This window comes from Myxocyprinus asiaticus, chromosome 3, assembly GCF_019703515.2.
Source record: "Myxocyprinus asiaticus isolate MX2 ecotype Aquarium Trade chromosome 3, UBuf_Myxa_2, whole genome shotgun sequence".
Taxonomy (NCBI): domain Eukaryota; kingdom Metazoa; phylum Chordata; class Actinopteri; order Cypriniformes; family Catostomidae; genus Myxocyprinus; species Myxocyprinus asiaticus.
The window spans coordinates 28401016-28425251 of record NC_059346.1 but is presented as its reverse complement, the minus strand read 5'-3'; the positions used below and the strand labels follow the sequence as shown (position 1 = coordinate 28425251).

At 39.0% G+C, this 24236-nt stretch overlaps 1 protein-coding gene across 6 annotated transcripts in view; it reads right to left on the bottom strand.

Moving 5' to 3' along the window:
- The window catches only part of usp20 (ubiquitin specific peptidase 20), a 36630-nt gene extending 13310 nt beyond the window's left edge, over nucleotides 1–23320 (bottom strand). For 3 of the 6 annotated variants that reach the window (XR_007893374.1, XM_051658568.1, XM_051658576.1), the window contains exons 1-13: nucleotides 23209–23320; nucleotides 21604–21702; nucleotides 21468–21521; nucleotides 21234–21296; nucleotides 19678–19812; nucleotides 19236–19338; nucleotides 18815–18884; nucleotides 18553–18666; nucleotides 17480–17558; nucleotides 16424–16856; nucleotides 834–980; nucleotides 614–726; nucleotides 148–320 (exon numbers count right to left, since the gene is read on the bottom strand). Coding sequence is in view for 5 of the 6 variants with exons in the window: in XM_051658568.1 (XP_051514528.1) it covers nucleotides 148–320; nucleotides 614–726; nucleotides 834–980; nucleotides 16424–16856; nucleotides 17480–17558; nucleotides 18553–18666; nucleotides 18815–18884; nucleotides 19236–19338; nucleotides 19678–19812; nucleotides 21234–21296; nucleotides 21468–21521; nucleotides 21604–21702; nucleotides 23209–23232 (1607 nt within the window). In the remaining variant the exon portion in view is untranslated. Of the gene's footprint in view, nucleotides 1–147; nucleotides 321–613; nucleotides 727–833; nucleotides 981–16423; nucleotides 16857–17479; nucleotides 17559–18552; nucleotides 18667–18814; nucleotides 18899–19235; nucleotides 19339–19677; nucleotides 19813–21233; nucleotides 21297–21467; nucleotides 21522–21603; nucleotides 21703–21853; nucleotides 21997–23093 lie in introns of those variants that run through there. The other 3 variants (XM_051658585.1, XM_051658594.1, XM_051658603.1) reach the window with 3 other exon arrangements.
- Between the last annotated feature and the right edge of the window lie 916 nt (nucleotides 23321–24236).

The window sequence follows — 24236 nt, the reverse complement described above, 5'->3', positions numbered from 1 at the left end:
TAATGTTTGCTTACAAAGATATATATTGATTTAAATTCTGCTTGTGGATTTTTCATCAAGTGAATAAAATTTGTCTTTTGCTCTCTCCATATCTTGATTATCATAAATATATTAAATTTCATCTCTCTTACTATCTCTCTCCTATACCTTCGTATGGACTCCATGATGTAGGAGATCCAGCCCTGAGCAGCATAGCTATCTGTGCAGACGCCAGTTTTAACAGGAGCACTCTGGTGGATGGAGGAGTGGAGTTTGGCCAAATCTTCTTTACCCGGAATAGGCAGGGACAGGTCCTGAAAGGTCTCCACTGTTGTCGACACCTACAAAGGCAGATATTTTCTTTGCAGCACTACTCTTCCAGAAGTCTTACATTGGAGATTGGTTTCTGTGACATGAACACATTTGATTTGATCCACTGTTGTGTGTCCCTATATATGACAGTACTCTTCTAGAAGTGACTTTGGAGCTCATTAAATACTAGATGGTGCTTCACTGACTAACTATAATGTAGTTTCATCTTCATAGAAGTAATGCGATGTGAAGTGTAAGGCATATGATTTGATGCTTGGTGGTGCCCTCTAGAGTCATAAAAGCTCCATGCATCCTCCCTCACCCGGTCGCACGTCAAACACTGAACAAGACTCAGAATGGATCCATCAAATATATCGGAAATAACACTGCGGAAACAGGACTGCTTCTTCTTCTTGGTGCCCAGCAGCATCTGAACTATAGGACAAAAAATGGTAATGTTTATTTAGTGCAAAGCCAAAGAATCTTTAAAACCAACTTTTGTTTGTACCAAATAAGTCTATGCTGATATGTGAAAAGCAGACCTTTCTTGAAAGTGTGAGTGGGGCCAGTTCTGAGGGGGCTCGACCTTGGTGGACTGCTGGAGAGTTTGGAGTGCAGCTCCTGCACACTGTGAATGGGGCTACAGGGATGAGAAGATTGACAGTGCATGGAAGCTTCATTATCAGGCTCTGCAAGAGAAAGAGGGATCAGGAGGTGAACTGAGGTGGGTAGAGTACCCAAAATCTTTACTCAAGTAAAAGTACAATTACTTTATAAAAAAAAAATAATAATTAAAAAAAATACAATAAAATAATTCTTACTCAAGTTGAAGTAATAGTAGTAATGTAAAAAACTACTCAAGTAAGAGTAAGATAATATCAAATTAAAAGAATACTCAAGTAGTGAGTAACTAGTTACTTCCACATAATGGATGATTACGCCCCAATTTTCCATTACATAATACATATTTAACATGTATTACAGAATAATAATAATAATTATACTACTACAACAACTACTACTAATTATTATTATTATTATTATTATTATTAATGGAAATTGTCATTATCCACCCTCATGTTGTTTCAAATCATATGACTTTCTTCAATGCAACAAAATCAAGGAGATGTTAGACAAAATGTTAGCCTTGTGGTCACTATTTACTGTCACTGCATGTTTTTTTTCTCCATATTTTAAAAGGGAATGGTAACTGAGTCTGCCAGTCTCTAACATTATGTCTAATATTTTTTGGGGGTTCCACAAAATACACAAAGTCACAGGTTTGGAATAACAAGAGGGTGGGAAATTATAACAAAACATTAATTTAAGGTTGATTTATCATATTAAGGTTGCTTGTCAGATTTAGACGAATCTCTAAATTAAGAGAAGTTTGGAAACCAGTTTCTAGTAATTATTATAGTGAAAAACGTGAACAATGTCCCACAGGCACAATTATATGTAATGCTGAATAAAACGAAACAAAATCTTGCTTTATTTTTTTAAATTAAAGTCTCTCTCCCATAACTTCTTAACAGATGTTAAAACTCCGTCCCCTAGACTCTGAATTAGCCAGGAATAGTACGCTGAAGCCTCGTGACCCTTTCCAAAAGCAGCAAGCTCCATTTCAAGAGTGTCTGCCGCTTTAGGGGGCTGCGCACTACACCCAAAGGTGGTACAAAGTAGATGGCGCAGCTGTAAGTACCTGAAGAATTGAGATCTGGGAATCCCAAACCGCTGTATAATATTTTCAAAGGATCTCAACGCTCCATTTTCATACAGGTCACCCAGCGTAGCAACTGTCCAGCAGAAAGGGGACTTGTTAATGCACAATTTAGGGTTTAACCAAATACTTGCGGCAATGTTCAGGTAAATGTCCAAATTGAACATGCAGGAAACTTTTGTATTATAACACTAATTGCATGTGCGAGATAACGGGATGTGTCTTTACTTCTCCGAGCAGCTTGGTAGAAAGACTTTGCAATGGCAAGATAGGGGCAAGGACCTCCTGTTCAATAAAGAGCCAGGGAGGGGCTCTCTCAGGTGGAAGCGACCAATACGCCAAATGTCTGAGACTAAAAGCATAATAGTAAAACAAAATATTGGGGAGACCTAACCCACCTTTGTCAATTGGCCTGTGTAACATATTAAAATGCATCCGAGGATGTTTACCATTCCAGATAAAGGATTTAGCTATACTATCGAATTATTTAAAATAAAAGAGGAGAACTTCAATGGGGAGAGACTGTAGTAGGTAGTTGAATTTTGGAATACAATTCATTTTTATAACTTTAACCTTCACAGTCATAGATAAATGTAGTGAAGCCCACCTGTCCACATCGCTCGAAAACCTTTTATTAAAGCGTCAATATTAACTCTGACTAAATCAAACCAATTTGCTGGGAATAAAATACCCAAATACTTAATGCCCTGTTTGGGCCACTGGAAGGCGCCCGGCTGGAAAGCAGTTACCAGGCAGTACGCTGTCAGAGCCGAAGCTTCGGATTTAGACCAACTGACTCTGTATCTTGAGAACTTGGAAAAGGAATTAATAATTCTGTGGAGGCAAGGCATAGATCTAGTAGGGTCAGAGATGAATAATAAAATATAATTTGCATAAAGCAAAAGCTTATGCACCATACCTCCCACCACTACCCATGGAAAATCACCTTCCTTTCTTATCGTGGCTGCTAATGGTTCCAGGGCAAGAAAGAACAATAATGGGGAAAGAGGGCAACCCTGCCGGGTGCCCCTATCCAGAGTAAAATAATCTGAAATTAATCCATTTGTTTGTACCACGCTACCAGGTGTCTATAAAGTAACTTAATCCATCCAATAAACGTAATCCCAAACCCGTACATTTAGAAAATCTTAAAAAGATAATCCCATTCTACCGTATCAAATGCCTTTTCACCGTCAAGGGAGATGGCAGCGACTGGAGTCTGATCAGTCGCCACTGACCATATGATATTGATGAAACGCCTAATGTTATCAGAAGAGCTGCGGCCCCGAATAAACCCCACCTGATCTATATGTATAAGAGACGTCATAACTTTACTTAATCGATTAGCCAGAATTTTTTACAATATTTTAACGTCTAGCTGGATCAGGGAAATTGGACAGTAATTCTTACACTCGCTTAGATCTTTGTCCTTTTTAAGAATCAGACTGATCCGGGCTTGTGTCATGGTTGGCGGAAGCTCTCCATTCTTTAATGATTCTGTATAAACTTCTAACAAATGTGGAGCCAATTCTGTAGCATAAAATCTAAAAAACTCAGCGGCAAAGTCATCTGGCCCCGGAGCCTTGCCTGTTGGCAAGGCCTTAATTACCTCGCCAAGCTCCTCCAAGGTAATCTCAGAATCAAGTTAATTTTTTTGCTCAGTCATCAGTTTAGGGAGTTCTAATGGTTCCACAAAGTTTCAAATATCTTCATTAGTAGACGAAGACATGGAACTATAGAGATCAAGATAGAATTCTTTAAAAGCATTATTAATATCAATGGCCGAGGTAAAAATTTCACCACCAGCAGATTTCACTGAGGGAATGGTAGAAAAAAACACTCTCTGCTTTATATATCTAGCCAGAGGTTTCCTGCTTTGTCCCCCAACTCAAAGTATGACTGTCTTGCCCTGAATAGCCAAAACTCCACCTTCCGTGACAAAATAGTATTATATCTTTATTTCAATCGGGTCAATTCTCTGAGGCCATCAGATGACATTCAGCGCTTCAGCTCTGCCTCTGCACTTTTAACCTTCCAACTCCACGAGTTCTCGTGCTTTGGATTTTTTGATGAATGAGGCATACTGTATGATCCGACCCCTAAGAACCATCTTAAGTGCCTCCCAAGCCATGCCCACAGAGGATACTGAGGACCAGTTGGTCTCCATATAAACATTGATTTCAGCCTTTAACATTTGTTGGAAATCAGGATTTTGCAAAAGGGATACATTACAGCGCCAACTATATGATTTATTTTTCTCCGTATGTGGCAACACCTCTAAACTCACCAGGGCGTGATCTGAGACTAAGATGTTTCCAATTGAGCAGTCAACAACAGATGAAATGAGGGACATAGATATATATATATATATATATATATATATATATATATATATATATATATAAAAATATAGTCTAGAATAAATCTTATGGACTGAAAAAAAGAATGTATAGTCCCTGCCAGATGGGTTCAAAAGTCTCCAAATATCTGTAAGACCAAGATTTATTTACACATCCTGTGAAGCGTCAATGTTGCTCTAGGGGACTTACACACTTTTGCTTCACTATGATCAAGGACTGAGTCCATCAATAGATTAAAGTCTCCTCCCTATATTATATCATGAGGGGTGCCAGCGGCTTGCAACATCCCTTCAAGATCTATAAAATAGCCCTGATCAGTGTTAGGTGCGTAAATATTAGCCAAAATCAACCTTTGCTTCTGAATTTCTGCTAAAACAATAATGACTCTTCCCAATTTATTTTTAATCTGTTTGAGACATTTGAATTGTAGATGTTTACTTATCAATGTAATGACTCCCCTGCTCTTACTTGAGCCAGCACTAAAGAAAAAATGCCCACCCCATATCTTCCCAAAATTTTCAGCTTCCTGCGGGGAAAGATGAGTTTCTTGAAGAAACACTATCATATTTCTTGTTTAAGAAAAGAAATAACCTTCCTTCTTTTTATGGGGTGCCCCAACCCATTAACATTCCACGTGGAGAGAGACAGTCCACTCATATTAACATTTGACATTTTGACATATTAGAAAAAATAGACTGTGTGTCAAAAACAAAATTATAAAGACCACATTCCAACACTTGTGCAACAATCAAACCCCGAACTTCCCCCAGAACCAAACAAACAGAAAAAAGAAAAATGTGCACATTAACCCCGCGCACGACAGTGCCAACTGGCGTCCATCCCTCTAAACTCAAACAGTCCATGTACGCCTACAAGAGCCCCCGTGACAACTTTGCCATCGGATTGCTCAAGTCAGACAGAATTACACAACAGAAAATAATCTATAAACACAAACTCCAGCCAATAGGAGGCATAAGCACAAAGAACATGTAGATTCATCCACATAACTGCTCCAAAGGTGTGTTCTTCCACAAAACAAACTCCAGCCGCTAGGTGGAACCAGCACAAAAAGAAACAAAAAAGGTGCCAAGATTCCTTTGACAGTCAAGTGAATGTTCAGTGAGTCAGGCCCACTCGGCTGTTACATGAGTGCAACAGATGCCCCAATCACTTGAATGTTTTGCAAGAAATATTGCACAGAACAAACTCCAACCACCAGGAGGTGTAAGCACAAAGAACGTGCAGATTCATCCACAAACTGTCCCGAAGGAGTGCTATCCCATAAAACAAACCCCAGCCGCTAGGCAGAACCAGCACAAAAAGAAACAAAGGCAGTCAAGTGAATCAGGCCCACTCGGCTGTATAGAAAGTATCAAACAATGACCTACTCACTCCATTGACTTTATGAAGGACATCGCTTGCTGTGTGCATGTAAATATTTTGCGGCCATCCTTAGTATCTATTCTCAATTTGGCCGGGAACATCAGTGCAAAAGCAACCTTCAGTTGATGTAAGAGTTTCTTGCATTCCTTGAATCAATCATGTTTCTCTCGTTGAATTCGCAAAGTCTGGAAACAAGAAAATGTTGTGGTTCTTCCAAGAAAGCCTTCCTTTACTCCTCGCCTCGCGTAACACGAGATCTTTATCGGATGATCTCAGAAATTTGGCCAGAATTGATCTGGCCTGTCTCCCTCAGCTGATCTCCGAGCTCGCTCAATTTCTAGCTTATGGCCTGTTATGTCGAGCAGACTTGGGAACAGCCCATCCAGAAATTTCAACATATCTTCTTCGTCTTCAGGAATTCCAACAATTCGGACATTGTTTCGCCGGCTGCGATTCTCTAAGTCTTCCAACTTTTCCCAGACACGCTCCAAGTCTATCTTGGATGCGAGCGGGTTAGCAGCTAATTCCCTCTCCGATGACTCCAGATAATCGATCCGTTTCTCAACATCTGACACTCTTGTAACCATCTCTGTGAATTTCGTCTCCATGGCAGTGATCGATTGACGTATTACAGCAACATCCTCCAAGTCAGCAATGACCTTCGCCAGCATTGCTGACATGTTCAACAGTTGATGCTGAATCTCTTTCACCGCACTGTCCAAATTGAGTCCCGGTCTTGCGGCCTCCGGAGGGGCTTCAGCTTGAGCATGTAAGTGTCTCCAGAGCCCAAGGATTTTGAATTCTTTTACATATTGTCTTCCTAGAACAGTCAAGAATCTGAGTTTATCGAATCTCACCGGTATATGACATAAAAAGTATTAAAACTAGCAAAGCGCGCAGAGCTCGCCATTCACACGTCCGACCCTCGCATGGCGCCACATGACTCCTCCAAAATCTTGCTTTATTAACGCATACTGTCACTATTTCAAAAGTCCTGTCGCTTTTTAAAGGCCTGCATGGATTTTTAGATCAGTGTAGTTACAATATTTTCAATGTCGAAAGAATTTAGATCATTAGTTCTGCACCCTAAGGGTAAACTGCATCTTCTCTCTGTATTGGAAGCATGTTGGGCTTATTTAAGTTCAGAGCTTGTTTTTGTTGTCCATGAGAAAAACGCACCGCATCTGTCAAACGCAGAAAAGCTGTGCACACGCAGATATACTGTCAGCTCGTGCTCGAGAAGTCAAGCACGCAATCCGCAAAGCATAAGACATTTACACTTAATGCAGATGTTTACATGGATTTAGGAACTGATATATTGCACTGATATAAACATTTATACTTATAAACTGAGGACATAAGAGCCCATAGTTACAGAATCACCTTAAAAATGACAATGACACAGACAAGCCCACGTTATCATAATCGCTAAAACTTACCACGCAGCAATTTTAATCTTGAAATATCCACGTCTTGGTGTAAAATTAAGGCACTGCATGACGAAACTTCTTTTTCATGGTGTGGAGCAAACAAAGTGTTTAATTAGCATGCTTGCTGCTGCTGCAGTGGTGGACTTCACTCCAGTGACAGAGCGCAGCTGTTAAGTTCCACTGTTGTAAAAGTCCCTTTCAAAAATCTCTCAATAAATTACGCATTTATTTACACTTTTTAAATTAAAACCAGTAATGTAACAACAGGAACATTGCCTATTGTAATAAAGTCAAAGTACATTTTTTTTTCCATTAGAAATTTTCTTGAGTAAGAGTGAAATGTACTCACCTTTTAAATATACTCAAATTTTTCCAAAATGTCACTCAAGTAAATGTAACAGAGTAAATGTAGCATGTTACTACCCACCTCTGGAGGTGAAAAAGATTTACATTCACACATTAAGACTTCTTCTAGGCTTAAGGTTGCATCTAAAGGAAAGATTTTAACCATAGTTACAGTGACCTAAGTAAATATCACATATGACACAACATTATTTAATAAACAAATTCAATCGAGGCATGAGTTCACTAGTCAAATATTCTATAATAGAGTTCCATAATAAAACTTTTGCTACGGATCGCTTTCCTCTCAAATGTCCCTGGTCAAATGTTCAGTGATTGGTTGAAAATGTAAATCTGCAGAGCTACACTGCTGTAGACTTGCTGTAGCTTATCTAATCAGATTTGCACTTTCTAAATTAGAGAATTCTAGAAAGATAAATGGAAAATATTTCAGCACAAAAAAGGCAAAATGAAGAGAAAACTAGTATTTAGAGAGGGCCACACTGCCCAAAATAACATCACTGTCTGTCTGCATCTGTGATACAATTTCACCACTAATATGAATGCTTGTGTATGGAGAGTTCCTTCTCATGGTTCGCAGAGAACCACCCCCCACCCCAAGATTTGAGATATGCTACTGGTAAAAGTGATAAGAGTTTATTCTACATTCTACATAAGTGTGGCAAGATGGGCGGGGCGTCTGGGCAGAGTGAGGCCAGGAAGATAAGTGGTGAATGAGTTCCACCTGTGTGCCACACCGGTCTCACGTTCCAGTGAGGGGCGGCGGGAGTATTTAAGGAGAGGAGACAGCGGCAGACGAGGAGAGAGATCCGCATGGACCTGTGTGTGTGCAACGTGACTGCGGGGAAGCAGTGCATTTGGTTTTGTCTTTTAAGTTGTATGATAAATGTTTACGTGTTTATGAAGCCGGTCCCAGCTTCCTCCTTGCTCATGCATTCCTTGAATCGTTACAGTAAGATTCTAAGAACAGTAAGCCAGCTTATACAGTTCAAGTCAGAAGTTTACATACACTTAGGTTGAAGTCATTAAAACAAATTTTTTAACCACTCCACAGATTTCATATTAGCAAACTATAGTTTTGGCAAGTCATTTAGGACATGTACATGACACAAGAATTTTTTCCAACAATTGTTTACAGACAGATTGTTTCACTTTTAACTGACTATCACAATTCCAGTGGGTCAAACGTTTACATTCACTAAGTTAACTGTGCATTTAAGCAGCTTGGAAAATTCCCAAAAATGAGGTCAAGTCTTTTGACAATTAGCTTCTGATAGGCTAATTGGAGTCAATTGGAGGTGTACCTGTGGATGTATTTTAAGGCCTACCTTCAAACTCAGTGCCTCTTTGCTTGACAACATGGGAAAATCAAAAGAAATCAGCCCAGACCTCAGAAAAAAAAAAAATCGTGGACCTCCACAAGTCTGGTTCATCCTTGGGAGCACTTCACAAAATAGATGGCAACATGAGGAAAATTATGTGGATGTATTGAAGCAACATCTCAAGACATCAGCCAGGAAGTTAAAGCTCGGTTGCAAATGGGTCTTCCAAATGGACAATGACTCCAAGCATACCTCCAAAGTTGTGGCAAAATGGCTTAAGGACAACAAAGTCAAGGTATTGGAGTGGCCACCACAAAGCCCTGACCTCAATCTGATAGAAAATGTGTGGGCAGAACTGAAAAAGCGTGTGCGAGCAAGGAGGCCTACAAACCTGACTCAGTTACACCAGTTCTGTCTGAAGGAATGGGCCAAAATTCCAGAAACTTATTGTGAGAAGCTTGTGGAAGGCTACCCAAAATGTTTGACACAAGTTAAACAATTTAAAGGCAATGCTACCAAATACTAACAAAGTGTATGTAAACTTCTGACCCGCTGGGAATGTGATTAAATAAAAGCTGAAATAAATCATTCTCTCTACTATTATTCTGACATTTCACATTTTTAATCCCCTTTTCTCCCAATTTGGAATGCCCAATTCCCACTAATTAGTAGGTCCTCATGGTGGCGCGGTTACTCATCTCAATCCGGGTGGCGGAGGACAAGTCTCAGTTGCCTCTGCTTCTGAGACAGTCAATCTTATCACGTGGCTCACTGTGCATGACACTGTAGGGCTTTACTGGTTGTTTAGATCAGTGTTACTATCAGAAATAATTAATAATTATTTCTGTAGTTATTAATTCATATTTAAATTAATCAATTGAATCTAACTCATTAAAACCTCATATGGGGTTCTAGTAAATGTAGTGTGCTACATTTAGGAGCAAGTTTGGTTATTAGCAATAATTAATAATTATCAAAGATAATTATTAATTATTAAAATCAATAGAACATTGATGAGAATCAATGTTAGCTTTTTTTAATCCTTTAAATCAACAATTATCAAAGATAATCATTAATTGTTAACATCGATGAAACATTAATTAAAATTAACACTAGCTTATTGATCATTCAAATTCAACAATCATCAAAGATAATTATCAATTATCAAAAATCAATAGAATATTAATAAGGATTAACATTGACGGGGCACCACCCTGAAATCAGGGACTAATAACCAGATAGTAAAACAGTCTCAATATTAGATTGTTTTCTTAGGAAAATCGACATCCGAAGAATATCGATTTTCGGGAAAAAAAAAACAATGAATGAAGGTTTGAATCCGAGCACTGACATCCCGTCAGCATGACACAGGCATATGCAAAACAAACCAAAACACTTCTCTTTGTAATATAAACAAAGTTTATTTATGCAGTAATATCAATTAATAATTATTACAATGCAGTCAATAAACTTCCGACTTACAACTACAAACTAAACAGTGATATGATTAGATATGGAAATAAAAATAATCCTATAACACATAAGGTGTGTGTGTGTGTGTGTGTGTGTGTGTGTGTGGGTGTGTGGTTAGTACGAGAGAGAGAGAGAGAGAGAGAATTAAGTGACAGCCCTAAAGCCGATTTCGCGATCGTGGGAGAGAAAGCAGCTGTTAGTTCATCGCGGTGAGACGCGGTGGACGGCTCGTAAACAGTCCCGCGTTATTTGACTCTTTAATGGATGAACTCAGTTGCTGTCTCACCCGCGATGGCGAAATTGCACAACAGTCCAATTTGGTTGGACCACAATACAGCAAAACAAATTCGTGATAATTAATACCCTGAGTATTAATAATGAGCGGACATGGCGGTCCGTAAACTGTACAAGCAAAAAACCTTGAAACACAAGAATAACACACTATAATATTCTATCTCTGCCCAGACGTAAACCTCTTACTTGAATCGCATGAGGACACAGGTAGAATGTGTTTTTCTCTGTCCTTTAACTCTGACCCGGTTCCTTGAGGCTCGGGTGATGACAGGAGGCCGTTTCCTCGCTCTGTCGACGGGCAGTACGGCTGTTGATTCTCGGCGGGCTGGCGGAGAACTCAGAAATGTCTACTTGATTGAAGATGGAAGAGAAATCACTTCTGTAGGCAAACGGATGAAGATGTGAATTGCTCGGCGGTCTCCTTCAGATCCGTTAGAGTGTTCGGTTGAACACAGAGTAATCTCAACAAGCATTTCAGAGGTATTTCAACTCCTGATGATGTCATGGTTTGAGGTGCGTTCTGTTGTGTGCCTCATCCAATAGGAGTTGAGAGTTCGATCCTTTAGTGAGCAAGGCTTCATGGGATTTGTAGTCTGTTTTGCGATTTTTTATCAGTATAATTTACGACTTGGAATGTGGGGGCTTGAGTTAGGTTTTTACGACTGTGTTAGGCCTGCCTTTGTCTTCTATCTGAATACATGAGGCCCAATAACACCGCGGAGATTCGCAGCACGTGGAGGCTCACACTACTCTCCACGATCCACGCACAACTTACCACACGCCCCATTGAGAGCAAGAACCCCTAATCGCGACCACAAGGAGGTTACCCCATGTGACTCTACCCTCCTTAAAAACCGGGCCAATTTGGTTGCTTAGGAGACCTGGATGGAGTCACTCAGCACGCCCTGGATTCGAACTCGTGACTCCAGGGGTGGTAGTCAGCGTCAATACTCGCTGAGCTACCCAGGCCCCCGACATTTCACATTCTTAAAATAGTGATCCTAACTGACCTAAGACAGGGAAAGTTTAATACGATTAAATGTCAGGAATTGTGAAAAATTGAGTTTAAATGCATTTGGCTGTATTAGGTGTATGTAAACTTCTGACTTCAACTGTATATACACTCACCGACCACTTTATTAGGTACACCTACTTATTAATGTGATTATCTAATCAGCCAATCATGTGGCAGCAGTGCAATGCATAAAATCATGCAGATACGGGTCAGGAGCTTCAGTTAATGTTCACATCAACCACCAGAATGGGGGAAAAATGTGCCTGGTGTGATGAATCTCGACTTTTGCTGAGGTACACAGACAGTAGGCCCACTACAGCCTCCTGACCCATATCTGTGTGATTTTATGCATTGCACTGCTGTCACACGATTGGCTGATTAGATAAAATGAGATAATGGGACCCATCATTCAGGCACATGGTTTCTCTTACCACTGCTACGCTGATGACACGCAACTCTACTTGTCTTTCCAGCCCAACGACACAACAGTGACTGCTCGAATTTCTGCCTGCCTTGCAGACATCTTGGCCTGGGTGAAGAAGCACCATCTGCAACTCAACCCAGCCAAGACTGAACTCCTTGTCTTTCCAGCCAACCCTGCTGTTGAACACAACATCACCGTGCAGCTGGGTGCAACTACAGTAACGCCTTCTAAATCAGTCAGAAATCTAGGGGTAACCATCGACAAGAGTCTAAATTTCACAGACCACATCTCAAAGACTGCAAGATCATGTAGATTTACACTCTACAATATCAGGAAGATAAGACCCTTCCTCCCTGAACATGCCACACAACTGCTTGTCCAGTCACTTGTCATAACGAGACTGGACTACTGTAACGCTCTCATTGCAGGCCTCCATGCATGTGCAATTAGACCCCTGCAAATGATACAGAATGCAGCAGCACGTCTGGTCTTTAATGAACCAACGTGAGCACATGCTACACCACTCCTTGTCTCTCTCCAATGGCTACCGATTGATGCACGTATCAAATTCAAGGCTCTGATGCTGGCATACTGAACAGTAACTGGGTCTGCTCCAGCATACCTAAAGTCATTTATGCAGAGCTACGCGCCCACTAGAAGCCTGCGGTCGGCTAAGGAACGTCGCCTTGTTGTACCAACACAAAGAGGCACCAAAACACTTTCCCGGACTTTCAGCTTCTTCATACCACGTTGGTGGAACGACCTTCCCAACTCCATCCGTGAAGCTGGCTCACTATCTGTCTTCAAAAAATGACTAAAAACACATCTTTTACATGAGCACTTAACCAGTCATTAAAAAAATAAAAATAAAAAAATCCTGTTGCACTTTATTCTGTTTTGAACACTATTCTGATGCTAGTGAAACTTTGTAATATAGCACTTTTCATACCACTGTCTCCTTAGATGATTCACTTATGTTTTCCTCTTTTGTAAGTCGCTTTGGATAAAAGCATCTGCCAAATGAATAAATGTAAATGTAAATAATCGCATGAAAAAGTAGGTGTACCTAATAAAATGGTTGGTAAGTGTATATACTGTATATATGCAGTATATATTAGGGATGTCTTAAAATATCAATATATCGATTATTGATCGGCACATTATTTTATCAATATATTTTTGAGGCATTGATATATTCAAATTAGCTGACATTTAAATTAGAAACCTAATTTTCGTGCTTTCCAATTCACTCAATTAGCCTGTTTAACAGTCTGCTGTAATAGCGTTGGGAGACCACAAGAGGGTGATATAACATTTACTGTAGCCGGTCGCGGTCAGGAAAGGTATCACACACACACAGGACGAGCTGATGTGGTGCAGCAGATGGCAAGGTTTTTGTACTTCTTCAAGAATGAACAAAGTGATGTTGATGAGTTTGCAGGTTAGTGTCTGAAACTGGTGTAACTGCGCAAACTGAATGATTAGAAATGGCAATGTTTATTATGCAGTTTCTCTGTATGTAGCCTTGAATAGGTCTTTCATTCAAACTGTCAAACCACAAAATGACATACTTGTAACTGAAGATACATTGTGTGGGCTATATGAAAGGTACATACAGTATACACAATATATCATCCAGTGAAGGCTATAATCTTTGTCCTTTGATAATGATTTGGGTCAAATTTAATGGAAAACTATGCGAATTGCACTCCGTGTCACTTCAGAATTTTGACACTGAGCAGTGGTGGTGTGCGTGTACCTTCGTAGAAAATAACTGTTTAAAATGTTTGAATGCAACATGTTGTCCTCCAGATGCGTACAGTGATAATCCCCTTTAATTTACCCTGTCCCTCACACTTTACCAAAGATTTGTTGAGAAAAATGTTTGAAAAGAAAGAAGACTTGTGCATCGAGCAGCCCAATTTATATCTGAAAAATTCCATATACACTTCATTGTCAAAAGTTTTGAAACACTCATTCTTTATTATAATTTTTGTTTTTTTGTTTTTCACATATTAGAATAAGAGTAAAGTCATCAAAACTATGGAATAACATAAATGGAACTATGGGAATTATGTTGTGACTAAACAAAATCCAAAATAAATTAAAACTGTGTTATATTTTAGCATCTTCAAAGTAGTCATCCTTTGCCTAGAATTTACAGACATGTAGTCTTGACATTTTCTCAACCAACTTCTTGAGGTATCACACTGGGATGCTTTTTAAACAGTATTGAAGGAGTTCCCATCTATGTTGGGCACTTATTGGCTGCTTTTCTTTATTATTTGGTCCAAGTCATCAATTTCAAAAACTTTAAATAAATTAATATGGTGGAACAATTATATTTTTGTCTACAAAACTAATTTCAAACATTTAAGCATACGCCTTCAGATCAAAAGATTTTTAAAAACATGAGAAACATTTCAGTCCAGTGTTTCAAAACTTTTGAAGTGTGTGTATGATTATCGATATATATCGATAATCATCGGGAAAATCTTCTGATTATCAATGCGTGAAAAAGGCTTCGATCCCAAGCCTTATCTATATATATATATATATATATATATATATATATACACACATACATACACACACACACATATACGTATACATTTGTGCTCAAAAGTTTGCACACCCTGGCAGAAATTGTGAAATTTTGGCAATGATTTTGAAAATATGACTGATCATGCAAAAAACTAAAAAAACTAAAAAAAAACTGTCTTTTATTTAAGGATTGTGATCATATGAAGTCATTTATTATCACAGTTGTTTGGCTCCTTTTAAATCATAATGATAACAGAAATCACCCAAATGGCCCTGATCAAAAGTTTACATACCCTTGAATGTTTGGCCTTGTTACAGACACACAAGGTGACACACACAGGTTTAAACGGCAATTAAAGGTTAATAAATTGCAATTAGTGTCTGTTTATAAATAGTCAATGAGTTTGTTAGCTCTCACTTGGATGCACTAAGCAGGCTAGATACTGAGCCATGGGGAGCAGAAAAGAACTGTCAAAAGACCTGCGTAACAAGATAATGGAACTTTATAAAGATGGAAAAGTATATAAAAAGATATCCAAAGCCTTGAAAATACCAGTCAGTACTGTTCAATCACTTATTAAGAAGTGGAAAATTCGGGGATCTCTTGATACCAAGCCAAGGTCAGGCAGACCAAGAAAGATTTCAGCCACAACTGCCAGAAGAATTGTTCGAGATACAAAGAAAAACCCACAGGTAACCTCAGGAGAAATACAGGCTGCTCTGGAAAAAGACGGTGTGGTTGTTTCAAGGAGCACAATACAACGATACTTGAACAAAAATGAGCTGCATGGTCGAGTTGCCAGAAAGAAGCCTTTACTGCGCCAATGCCACAAAAAGGCCCGGTTACAATATGCCCGACAACACCTTGACACGCCTCACAGCTTCTGGCACACTGTAATTTGAAGTGATGAGACCAAAATAGAGCTTTATGGTCACAACCATAAGTGCTATGTTTGGAGAGGGGTCAATAAGGCCTATAGTAAAAAGAATACCAACCCCACTGTGAAGCATGGTGGTGGCTCACTGATGTTTTGGGGGTGTGTGAGCTCTAAAGGCACGGGGAATCTTGTGAAAATTGATGGCAAAATGAATGCAGCATGTTATCAGAAAATACTGGCAGACAATTTGCATTCTTCTGCATGAAAGTTGCGCATGGGACTCTCTTGGACATTCCAGCACGACAATGACCCTAAGCACAAGGCCAAGTTGACCCTCCAGTAGTTACAGCAGAAAAAGGTGAAAGTTCTGGAGTGGCCATCACAGTCTCCTGACCTTAATATCATCTAGCCACTCTGGGGAGATCTCAAATGCGCAGTTCATGCAAGACGACCAAAGACTTTGCATGACCTGGAGGCATTTTGCCAAGACGAATGGGCAGCTACACCACCTGCAAGAATTTGGGGCCTCATAGACAACTATTACAAAAGACTGCACGCTGTCATTGATGCTAAAGGGGGCAATACACAGTATTAAGAACTAAGGGTATGCAGACTTTTGAACAGGGGTCATTTCATTTTTTTCTTTGTTGACATGTTTTGTTTTATGATTGTGCCATTCTGTTATAACCTACAGTTGTATATGAATCCCATAAGAAATAAAAGAAATGTGTTTTGCCTGCTCACTCATGTTTTCTTTAAAAATGGTACATATATTACCAATTCTCCAAGGGTATGCAATCTTTTGAGCACAACTGTATGTATGTATGTATGTGTGTATATATATATATATAGATAGATAGATAGTATATGAAATATTATATAAAGACGGATGGATGGATGGACAAACAGACAGAAAGACATCATACCTGTATTCCCTTGTGTCTGTACAGTTGTGCTTGTATTGGTTGCCTCTGTTTCTCTCTCTGCCTGTCCCTCCTGTGTGGTTGTGTCCACATCTGCATCCTCATCCATTTCCCTTTTTTTCTCCTCTCCTCTTCTCTCCTTCAGCCTCTCTTTTTCCGAGATCCCTCCATTTCCCCTCATTCCCACACACTCATCTTGAATTAGCAGCTCTGCCTCTCCTCCCATCCTCTCTCCATCCCCTCTCTCACTTCCTGATCCAGAGTCACACGATAGAAATTCATCCTCAGATGGGCATCGGTCTCCATCGATATGATTATGGCTGTCAAGGTTGTGGTTAGGGTCGACATCAGAGATCGCAATGTTGCAGTCGGTCAGGGCCTCTTTCAGCTCCTCATGAAGCTGGTCCATCAGACATCTCAAGAACTCCTGAGTGTCCTTGAAATCAGAGATTGAGGGGATAACCATGTTATGTTGTGTAATTGCATTCTTGTCTAATTAATAGTAGGTTTTTGGTTTCTTCATAACAGGCACACACACACACAGAGAGAGGAGTGTGTACCTTAAAAAAAGACTATGGCAACATTCACGCATCAGTGTTTGGGATTTACAATTGTATGGTTTGACACTCTAATTGTGCCGTTTATACAACAGCAGCTGGAATATTGTCTGTTTGAATGAAACCTTTTTTTAATTCTCACAATAGCCGTGAAAAATGCCTGTAATCACAGTGACAAGTCTAATTTCAAAAATATCAAAGATGGCAACTTCCAAAACACTGGAAATTCTTATTACATTAGGCACAATGTTATTTAATAAGTCCAATCTAAGTGCAAGTTCACCACTCAAATCTTAATTAACAGACTGACTGATTTTTATTTAACTGAATGTAAACCGCAGTATTAGGGTCACAGCCAGACCACAAAACTGATGGATTATGTTTGTTTTTTAATGCCATGCCAGCTTCACCATCAGAACAAATCTAATGGACTATAGCCTATGGGATATGTGCATGCTAAACAATTACAGTCTTGAAAGGTTGCAAAGCAATCTTCATTTACCTGTTGAGCATAGCCACGAAACATAGGGTTCACCAGTTTGATTCCATGAAAGAGACTTGTGGGAATAACATAACTTGGCCTGCACACAGAGTGAAAAAAGTATAGAAAAGGAAAAAATTAACGATCAGGTTCAGAATTTTAAAGGGAGTTCACCCAAAACTTTTAATTCTCTCATCAGTAACTCACCCTCATACCATCCTACATGTGTATTACTTTATTTCTTCTGCTGAACACAAATGAAGATACTTAGAAGAATACTTCTGCTCTGTTGGTCCATACAATGCAAGTCAATAGTGGCCAGAAATTTGAAGCTCAAAAAAGCACATAAAGCCAGCATAAAAGTAATCAATTTGACTCCAGTGGTTAAATTCATATCTTCAAAAACAATATCGTAAGTGTGGGTGAGATACAGATCAATATTTAGGTCCTTTTATTTTTTTTTAAATTATAAATCTACTTTCAAACAGCCCTCCTATGCACGTTCACGAGAGTTCTTTTTTTTTTTGACGATTCACATTCTTCGTGCATATCGCCACCTACTGGGCTGTTGTGCAAATATTATTTATTTATTCTTTTCCTTTGCTTTATCCCTCCCTTTTTTCTTTCTTCTCCCTACCCAGTAGGTGGTGATATTCACAAAGAATGCAAATCGCTAAAAAAAACAAAAACAGAAGAACTCTGTCCTCTGGTGAACGCGCATAGGAGGGCGATTTTTTTTTTTTTTTTTTAAAGGACTTAAATATTAATCTATTTCTCACCCACACCTATTATATCACTTCTGAAAACATGTACTTAAATACTGGAGTTGTACAGATTACTTTTATGCTGCCTTTATGGGATTTTTAGAGCTTCAAAGTTCTGGCCACCATTCACTTGCATTGTAAGGACCTACAGAGCTGAGATATGCTTTTAAAATCTTTGTGTCCAAAAGAAGAAAGAAAGCCATACACATGGCATACGGGTGAGTAAATCATGAGAGAATTTTTATTTTTGGGTGAACTATTCCATTTAAAACTAAAAAGTTTTTAATGAATTAACCTTGTGTTTATGTTTGGCAAGTCAGTGTTTGTTACCGTTTCTTGTGCCAAAGCTCAGAGATAAGCTTTTGATAGCTTTTACACAATGCCGGCTTCTTATCGGTGCGCACCAACCCACTGCAATCCAGGAAAAACTGAGTCAAAGGAGGACTAAAAATAGAGAGCATGAAAAGGGGAGAGAACCATAAAAAAAAAGTCAATTTCAGAGCCAGAATGCACAGAACTGGAAAATTTCACACTTCCAGTCTGAGTTGTATGGATGACATCTATTCAAGTGATCATGGGATAATGACCTCACCAGTTAGACAGGGCCTGCAAGGCAGCATTCATGTAACAGGAGTTTCCAATGTTCTTCATCCCTGTGAGACCTGAGAAAAATAGACTACTAAGTGTAACACATCTTCGCTTGGAAACAACAGCCTATAACTTCTCTAATCAGAAAATTGTCATGACCACATAAAACTGAAAACATCCCCTGCCTCCTGCATGTTCAATTATTACATATTTTAGCTAATCGGAATCTGATTTGGGGAGACCAAATGTAAAAGTTAAGGAATCTGTCATTAAAATAACCCATATTGTTTGACCACTATTCTGAATATTTGGTGGGGACGTGCCCCCTGCAATGTTAATGGTGGTTACAGCCCTGCTAATTAGCAATTGTTAAAAGGGAAATGTGCAGGTTTTGAAATATCAGCTTCTTGTCTGTTTGATTATACCTCTAGGTTTGAGATCATCTTCCTCAGATTCTGAGCCTTCCTCATCTGCCACTGCGATGGGCACTGCTTTCAATGGTTGACATGGTGTCTGGGGAAGAGAATCCTTGGGGGAGGAGTATTACGATTGTTTAAAAAAAAAAAAAAAAAAAACATTCTTAAATATGATGACAAATTGGTAACAAGATTTGCAGTTGTTTAAAACACAAGTTTGTACTGTGTTGTACAGTCCTTGTATTGTCATTGTACAGTGAAAAAATATTGATGCTTTATAAAATATTGCAGACTAAATGAGATCCTCAAACTGAAATAAATAATGCAGGAGACACAAGCAACCTCGTCTGAAACAGGCGCTACCATCTGAATAATGTTTACACAATCATAAAAGTAGGAAAAAAAGTTATTTCTAGGAGATTTCACTACTTGCAGCTTTTGATGCTTTTACCTGTTCAAGATGTTTGCAGAAGTGAGCTAATGATACAGGCGTAACAGGCTTTGGTTCCAAAAACACTTCCCTCTCACAGACATAACACCACACCCTGAATGTGGTCAGGTTTACTGTCAGATTGTGTTTTTTGGCCTGGGGAATGGACAAAGGTACACATGTGTATGAAAGAATGAGAGAGAAAGTAAATGAGACATGGGTAATACACTGCCTGGGCAAAAAAAAAAAAGAAAATTATGTAAAAAAAAAAATAATAATAATAATAATGCAGATACTTAAGAGCCTATGATTGGATCATTATTGCAGTGATTAATATGTTTCAGCTGGCAACAATTCTTTTAACCCTAACAGATGCAGTGTGTAGATTCTCATTTCTTAAACAACCATGTCAGAAGACGTATTCTGTGGTTGTGGAAAAGATGTTACTGCGTTTCAGAAGGGACAAATTATTGGCCTGCATCAAGCAAAGAAAACAACTAAGGAGATTGCTGAAATCACTGGAATTGGGTTAAGAACTGTCCAACGTATTATTAAAACCTGGAAGGATAGATTATGAACTGTCAGCTTCGCAGAAGAAATGTGGTTGGGAAAAAATCTTGAATGATCATGATCGAAGATCACTAAAATGTCTGGTGAAGTCACATCGTAAAAAAATCGACAGTAGAACTCACAGCTATGTTTAATAGTGAAAGTAAAAGCATTTCCACATGCACAATGCAACGAGAACTTACAGGATTGGGACTTAATAGCTGTATGGCCACAAGAAAGCCACTTGTTAGTGAGGGTAATTGGAAAAAACTACTTCAATTAGCTAGGGTGCATAAAGATTGGACTGTGAAGCAATGGAAATAGGTCATGTGGTCTGATGAGTCCAGATTTACCCTGTCCCAAAGCGATGACCGCATCATGGTGAAGGGAAGCACATGAAGTGATGCACCCTTCATGCATAGTGCCCACTATACAAGCCTCTGTAGGCAGTGTTATGATCTGGGGTTGCTTCAGTTGGCCAGATCTAGGCTCATCAACGTTATGTGGCAATAAAATGAAGTCAGTTGTGTTCCTGAATGTACTGAATGACCTGTTTATCCCATCAATGGATTTTTGGGGGATTCCATGGGATTCCAGGACGACAATGCCAAAATTCATCGAGCTCAATTTGTGAGAGAGTGGTTCAGGTAGCATGAGGATTAATTTTCACAAATGAATTGGCCACCACTGAGTCCTGACTTAAACCTCATTGAAAGTCTTTGGGATGTGCTGGAGAAGACTTTACGGTTTAGTTCGACTCTCCTGTCATCAATACAAGATCTCAGCCAAAAAAATGTGCAACTCTGGATGGAAATAAATGTTGCGACATTGCATAAGGTTGTAGAAACAATACCACGGTGATTGCACGCCGTAATCAAAGCTAAAGTTGGCCCAACTAAATATTAGAGCATGCAACTTTTTTTTGGCCAGGCAGTATATAATATCTTAGACAGAATGTGTTTCTGCATATGGACAGATGGCTAGTTGAATAAATCACTGAATGAATAGGCAAAGTGTAGGAATGTCACCTGTGCATGTATAGTACTGTGATCTGAATATGACTCTCCGCAGCCCACATAGGGACAGTCACACTGTGGGCAAAGAAATAAGACTTTACTTTAAAGAAAGGTTCTGTAATTAATCTTAGAAATTGGACTATGCTAATCAAATGACCTTCATAGATCTTCTGCATGCTTAAAAATTACTATACTTCTCTACACAATAATACTTTAAGTATTTTTGCAGGGGTTAAGGCTCCTCACTTGTAAACATGCCCAGAGGTTGGGACCACCTACTCCACATGACTGACAAGTACCCTTGAGTAAAGAAAAAAACATTTTAAAATTCAATACTCATAATATATTTCACACTTTAATATCTGTAACACTGGAATCTTACCTTTGATTTCTGAATCAGTTCCTCCTTAGTAACTTCCCCAATAGTGTGCAGGTGAGAGCAAAGAGCAACGCTGTCAGTCATCTTGATTTTTACCTCACTCTATTCAAAAGGAAGCAAAAACAAAAGAAGTACAAGCAGAAGTGTATTCATATGCATAGAGAAAGCTTTGTCAACAAAGCTGGTACAACCCTGCACAGTTTCAATTCCATATAAAACAGCTATGTTAAGCATAACTTTCTGATGAACTTACAGTTTCAACATGTTTGAAGGGGAAAAACTGACTGTCATCATTCAGCTAGTAAAATCATGGCCCTCAAATAGGTTAAAAGGATAGTTCACCCAAAAATGAAAATTATCTCATCATTTACTCACCCTCATGTCATCCTTGATGTGTATGACTTTCTTTCATCTGCAGAACACAAATATTTTTTTAAAGAATATCTCAGCTCTGTAGGTCCTTTCATTGCAAGTGAATGGTGGCCAGAACTTTGAAGCTCCAAAAAAAATCACATAAAGACAGCATAAAAGTAATCTAAATGACTCCAGTGATTAAATCTATGTCTTTAAAAGCAATGTGATAGGTCTGGGTGAGAAACAGATCAATATTTAAGTAGTTTTTACTATAAATCTCCACTTTCACATTCTGCCTATGATAAAAAGGATTTAAATATTCATCTGTTTCTCACCCAAAGCGACTGCATTGCTTTTAAAGACATAGATTAAACCACAAACCAATAGAGTCATATAGATTACTTTTATGCTGCCTTTATTTGATTTTAAGCTTCAAAGGTCTGCTCACCATTCACTTGAAATGAAAGGACCTATATAGCTGAAATATTCTTCTAAAAAATCTTTGTTTGTGTTCTGCAGAAGAAAGAAAGTCATACAGATCTGGGATGGTATGAGGGTGAGTGAATGATGAGAGCATTTTCATTTCGGGTTGAACTAACCCTTTAAGTGAGGCTGTATCTCCAAACCTAGTGAGCTGCCTACCTAGACAACATTTTGGGCCTATGATTCCTTATAATTGAGTCTAGGCAGGCATATGATGCTAATAAATGCTGACTAGGTAGGCAGGTTCATCACTAGGTTTGAAAACAGCCCAAAACTGCTGTTTCATGCGGCTGGCACGAGTGCAATGAGATGCGAACAGAAATAGAATGCAGTAATTTCACTCCATATCAGTCCATTATTATAGGGGAGAAATACAAATACACAGCAATAATAACCTACGTCATATAAAAACGGTATCGTTAAAATCATATGAAAAATAGCTTCAAAAGTATTCCGAACAGATAAGGAAAAATAATAACATTCCAGTTAAACAGACTTCGACACAACACAAACCCGTGAAGAACATGATGCAAATACGTTGTAAAATAAAATACTAACATAAACAAACACAATACAGTTAATCTAAATGTTAGCGTCAACCACTCAAAAGCTCCTGTTAACATCACGATCTTGCAAAATAAACAGGCCATATTTACACTTCGGCTAGAAGACACTATTCAAACGCCCATACGCAGTCGTCATGACGTTATCTAAACAAATAAACAGTGTCACTCCTGTTTAGGCGAGCGAAAAATAAGAACAGAAATTGACCTGTCCGACAAAAACAAAGATCATGGATGATCGTTGTCATTCGTAACGGTGGTGCGCAGCAGTGGACTGCAGCATCTACACTGAATACAGCACGAGAACGAGTGCGTCACAGCTTTGACCAGAGCCAATGGCTGTGTCTCGTTTCGAAGGCTGCATGCTAGGTAGGACGCGTCCTTTGAAGGCTGCAGTATACCGAGTGTCCTCCTTTAAACAAGCCTTGTTTAAACGAGACGGCCTTCGTAGGACAAACGGAAAATGAACATAACATGGTTGCTATGACAGCACGACACTATTTAACAAGCGCCAGCGCTTTGAGTGAGAAGGGAACAAAGTCCCTCTGGAAGGGAATGTATGAGGTAAATTTTAGGAGAGTTATAATGATGTAAAGAGAAAAGAAAATAGATTTTACAGGTGTACTTTTAGTCGAATACTTTATTTTAATTATATATTAATATAATTATACATATTATATACTCTGCACCCATCTACTGAGGTACTTCAACTTGGGAATTAACATTATTTGTGTTTGAACATCATATTTACGGGCAAATTGGCGTCATTTTTTTTTTTAGACATTTCCATTGAAGTAAAGAATTGTGGGTTGTGAGTGCCCACGAAGGATACACCTCATGCATCCTCTGAACTCCCGTGAAAGAAGGTCGCATTCAAAGTGTCCTACTCGCTTTTATGAAACGAGACAGTCTCGATGACGTATGCGGCCGACAAATGCGACCTCCGGAGGACGCAGCCTTCCAAACGAGACACAGCCAATGAATGTTTTCATCTCTCTCATCTGATCAGTTTAATAATATGTACTTATCTAAAGTTCTAACAGTTACATACAATCTGTTTGGGTTTGAATATTTTTAAATAATTATTGTTGCTGTTTTATTTTCATGACGCTGATCTTGGATCAGCCTTTTAACACCCCAGCCGCTTTTCCCAAAGTCTTTTAGCAAGTCAGTCCACTCGGCGGCCATCTTTGGATCGCTTTCGGGCAGGGTGGGAAGCTATTTTTCAGTGCGGCT